At 32.5% G+C, this 4,839-nt stretch overlaps 1 protein-coding gene across 2 annotated transcripts; it reads right to left on the bottom strand.

Annotated features, from left to right (window-relative positions):
• Positions 1-388: 388 nt before the first annotated feature.
• On the bottom strand, positions 389-3,926 carry LOC114421790 (G-type lectin S-receptor-like serine/threonine-protein kinase CES101). Of its 2 annotated transcripts, XM_028387860.1 has the most exons (7): positions 2,638-3,923; positions 2,186-2,290; positions 1,906-2,084; positions 1,604-1,814; positions 1,084-1,324; positions 845-992; positions 389-764 (listed from the first exon to the last, which is right to left on the bottom strand). In XM_028387860.1, the coding sequence occupies exons 1-7, from the start codon at positions 3,797-3,799 to the stop codon at positions 471-473; spliced, it is 2,340 nt and encodes a 779-aa protein (XP_028243661.1). In that variant the 5' UTR covers positions 3,800-3,923; the 3' UTR covers positions 389-470. The 2 variants fall into 2 exon arrangements, with proteins under 2 accessions (XP_028243661.1, XP_028243662.1); XM_028387861.1 differs by lacking the exons at positions 389-764; positions 845-992 and having other exon boundaries at positions 1,083-1,321; positions 2,638-3,926.
• Between the last annotated feature and the right edge of the window lie 913 nt (positions 3,927-4,839).

The raw sequence follows: 4,839 nt of genomic DNA, 5'->3' as shown, positions 1-4,839 counted from the left end.
ATTATAATAATTGCATTGTGGCCTCACATGCATGTTTAAATATTATTCCAACGATTCCCCACAGTGTAGGTAACCTTATAAAATGTGTTTAACCTTATGAAAATAATAACTTATACTAAAACAAGTTATAGCTAAGAGCACAAAAAATCTTTAAATAGAGACTAATTTAGAGATTGAAAAAGTCTTTTTTTTTTAGGGGAAAAGATTGAAGTCTATTTACTTTGCTCGAAAGATTCTAACTAAATAAACCCTTGACTTGTGTCACTCAATGCCCTGCTCCCCATCACATATGTAGTACGACTTGAAAATCTGACATCTAATGCTTAGTAATTAAAAAAAATGTTGTTTCGTTATCCTAATTATATATATAAGTAAAGGAATCTATTTAAAGGAAATCATTCTAAAATGAATTTTTTTTATAAAAACAAAAATATATAGGAATATTATGCCGCAGGCATTATATTTACAAGCTAGGTAATAGTAATTTCATCAGTAGAGTTTGTACATAACTCTTTGGAAGATGCTTTTCTGAGTAAAATTTCTCTTTCCACATAGAATGCTGGTTTTCGAGGCAAGGGAACTACTACACTTTCATTTGTTAACATTGAAATTATTTGAGACATTGTGGGTCGATCATTTGCATATTTTTCTACGCATATGAGACCAATGTGAATGCATCTTGTCACTTCATTGAGATCAAACAAATCATTAAGCGATGGATCCATTAATTGTAGAGGCACACCTTGATTCCATAACTCCCATGCCTGTTAGCATTTTAGTCAAATTAGATAAAGAAAATAACATTTAGAAATAGAAAGAAGTCAAGAAGACTTATTTCACATACATGTCCTATCAAATTCATCGGGCGGTCGTCATTGAAGCTAGTATTTCTTCTCCCACTAATAATTTCAAGGACCAACACTCCAAAGCTATAAACATCAGACTTTACAGAAACAATTCCTTCCATAGCATACTCAGGAGACATATAACCACTGCAAAAAAAAAAAAGTTCATAACTTAGCAAAACAAACATTATTAACATATTTTTCAACTACACTTGGACAAATAGTTTTCCAAGCTTACTATGTCCCAATAATCCTACTCGTAGTTGTTGTAGATTCTTGTTCCTCAAACATTCTTGCCAATCCAAAATCAGAAATTTTTGGATTCATATTCTCATCAAGAAGTATGTTACTAGCTTTTAAGTCTCTGTGAATGACTTTGAGTCTCGAGTACTTGTGAAGATAGAGTAATCCTTGAGAAATTCCTTCTATTATGTTGAAACGCTTCTTCCAATCTAGTAACTTGCTTCGAGTGCAATCTTCTTAGTGTTAATGAAGCAATATGCATGTTGTTAGAAATAAAGCAATCTTTTAGTGTGTGTGTGTGACATTTATGTAGTTATGTTCAGATAGGAAAGCATAAGGCAATGAATCATATATACATCTATAACAATTACTGAAAACTTCGTTGAGCCAACTTAATGTTTCCCTCCACGTACGATGGCATCGGTTGGTACATGATAATTAAAAAATATTGTCTTAATTTTCCTTTTCCAATTTAAAGCATATCCTAATTAAATAGACTGCACCATATTCCATACCGAATAGATAGAAATCCAAGCTTTTGTTTGGCATATACTCATAAATTAGAATCCTCTCTTCTTCATGAATGCAGCATCCAAGTAGTTGTACAAGATTCATGTGTTGAAGTTCACATATGAGCATTAGCTCATTTTTGAATTCCACAACCCCTTGTCTAGATGTTTTTGAAAGTCTTTTAATAGCAGCTTCTTGCCCAGTTGGTAGGATTCCCTAAATTGAAAACAAAAAAAAAAATCATTAGTCCTTTTTAAACGAAACTTGTTACAACTTGCAACACAAAGCCAATGGTTTATAATGTCACCTTATAAACTGGTCCAAAGCCTCCTTGTCCTAACTTGTTTTCTGGTGAAAAATCATTGGTTGCCGACAGTACTGAAGTATACTTAAATACTTTTAGATTTTGTCTCTTCTTGAACTCATCTTCAAGATCTTTAATTGCCGAATCCAACATCCCAGTCTCCATTCTATTTCTTTTCTTCTCTATTTAGATAAAATTTTGAATCATATGAAGATTGAGAACGAAAGGGGTTATGCTCGATAAAATATCGAATGTATGTACTACAAAGATATATATAGCTAACCTTCAAACAGATGTTTTCTTTTCTTCAAGGCCAGAAATAGAATGAAAGCACATATCACAAATGGAACAACTACTGCTACAGTTATCCATATCCACTTTTTTGTACCTGCATGCGGCGTAAACATTTACATATAAGTAGTTATGTAAATGTGATTCCAGATCTACAGCGTTTATACATCTGTGACTAATTAAAGTAAGATATTAACAAAAATATTAATAGATGGACACTTCCAGTATTTTTTTTTATCGTTATATGGACTTAAACAGTATAAAAACTTATTGGATGCCTCATTTTTTTTTTATCGCTTTCTTCTTATCATATCACCTATTCAATATTCATTATCATTTTTCTCTCTTCTATTTCATGCTCTCTCTGTAGCCTAACATTATATGTGCACAAAACATATCTCTAAGTGGAGTATGAAGTCATGAAATCATATATAGTGGACTTACCTTTGTGGTGGGTGTTGTTGACCAATATATGAAACGTTTCGCCCCCACTTGCAAAATTAGCTTCTTCGGTTGAATTCCAATGCAAGAAAGTACAACCAGTTCCACCATCATAGTAATTTCTGTATCCATTACAAGCACAATTTTCCCAGCAAATATCCCGGCAATCACTTGGGCCATAACTCGAATTACCTAGATTGTTTAGCATGTTCATACTGACGTAAACTTCCCTGGTTTCAAATGCATCACCGCTATGCCTACATGTGGGTATCTCCTCCCACTTTTGGCACCCTCCATCTGTGTTGTAACCATAACACATATCAGCCCTTGCAATAGCTTCTTTATTCCTATCTATCAACCGCCCAGTTTCCAATACTTCCCACATTATAAGCTCTTGTTCATTTGAACTTGTTGTTGTAATTGTGAAGTAGCTTTCGTCGTCGTTTGAGACAATCGTGTACTTGGTGTTGTGAATGGATCCATTGTTGTTTCTGAGTTCTCCACTTGTCCAGGACAATCTTCCTCGTTCCTTGATGATCAATTCTCTTCTTATGGGTTCCCACTCGAACCTGAATGCCCCGATTCTGGGGTCGGATACAGCCAACCACGAAACAAGTGACCAGTTATGACCAGTTTTGTGATTAACTCCTAACTTCATCCCAGGGAGAAGAGTATCAGTAGGGTAATCAAAACTTTGCCACAACACAGTGTTTGTTCCATTGGGGTGAAGTTGTTGCACCACAAAGTTACCTGTATCCAACAGCTTGGCTTCGGTGTTGTTGTTGTTCAGTGGTTGAGGTGAAGAAAAAAGGATGATGGGTTTGGCATCTTTGGATGATTCAATTTTGAGTACACCAGAGTGGTTTAGCATCAGAACTGCAGAATGCTTGTCAACGGGTTGATTTCTATTAGCAACCCACACTGCGGAATTATCGTCCTTTCTGTTGTCACTGATGCTTAAGTGAGTGTAGTTTACAATAGGATTTGTGTTTAATGGGGAAAAATCCATGCAGTATATGTTGTTTTCTGAACATAGCTGGCTTCTCGTATTCAGTGTATCTCCGGGCTTCAAAATGTTATTTGCGGCAATAACGCATTGGACTGAAATGAGAAGCAAAACAAGAAAGAAATGATATTCTCCCAGCTGTTTATAACAGATCACCATCTTCGAATACTTTAGATTGCAGGATGTTTATTCTATATGTAAGATATATGATATATAGTCTCTATTGGTTTGGAATTAATAACGTGTGGTGGTGCGCATTTTAGCTTCAAGTACATTCTGCATGCACCTTATAATTATATTAGGAAAAAGATCAACTGGAGTGTATGGAAGATTGAAAGAAAGAGAGATCCACGTACGGCGAGAAAAAAATAAACAAATTAGATAAAATAATTTTTTTATTTAATAACCAAAATCAACTATATTTTTTTTAAAAAAAAGCAGTCCACTTAGCATAAATTGTGCCAAGAAGATATATGGCAACAACTAGAACAATGGAAGGCAGTCATGGTCAATGAGGTTGATATACCTATTGAGTATCCCCAAATTGAAGAAAAAAGCAAAGCAACCAAAATGATATACCAGTGCTATCCCATCCCTGAATATATATATATATATATATATATATATATATATAAGTATTCATGGACATCTAAAATATTTTATTTTATATGCAACTATGAAAGGAAGAAAAACATAGATATTACAAGTATTATAATGTGACATGAAAAAAATAAAAAAAGTTATGAGCGTTAATTATGTATTTAAAAACTTAGTGTATATGTATCATTAGTCACTAACAAGTTGACATATATTGATAATTATTTCATTGTTATACATTGATAACTGACAGTTAATTAAAATAATAATATTTTGTGTAGTGTAACTTTTTCTTGTTAATTAAGGGGTGCATGATTATAATTTTGAAAGATTACATAATTTTTTTTTATGAATTTTAAAAGACTATAAGAATGTAATGATTTAATTGTAAGATTTTTTAAAAAAGATTTTTATGATTTAGATTTTATAATTCAAATTTTAATGGATTTAGAAAATACGAATTTATAAGATTTGAAAAGATATAATATGTTTTTAAGATTTTAAAGAATTTTGTGAATTTTAAAAAAATATTTATAAAGATTCATGAATTTTATCCACTTTAAATAAAATTCATTCTATACAAAGTATCCTAAACCTATTAC

This window comes from Glycine soja, chromosome 8 (genome assembly GCF_004193775.1).
Source record: "Glycine soja cultivar W05 chromosome 8, ASM419377v2, whole genome shotgun sequence".
Lineage (NCBI taxonomy): Eukaryota > Viridiplantae > Streptophyta > Magnoliopsida > Fabales > Fabaceae > Glycine > Glycine soja.
The sequence above is the reverse complement of the archived record's forward strand: the minus strand, read 5'-3'. Positions and strand labels throughout refer to the sequence as shown.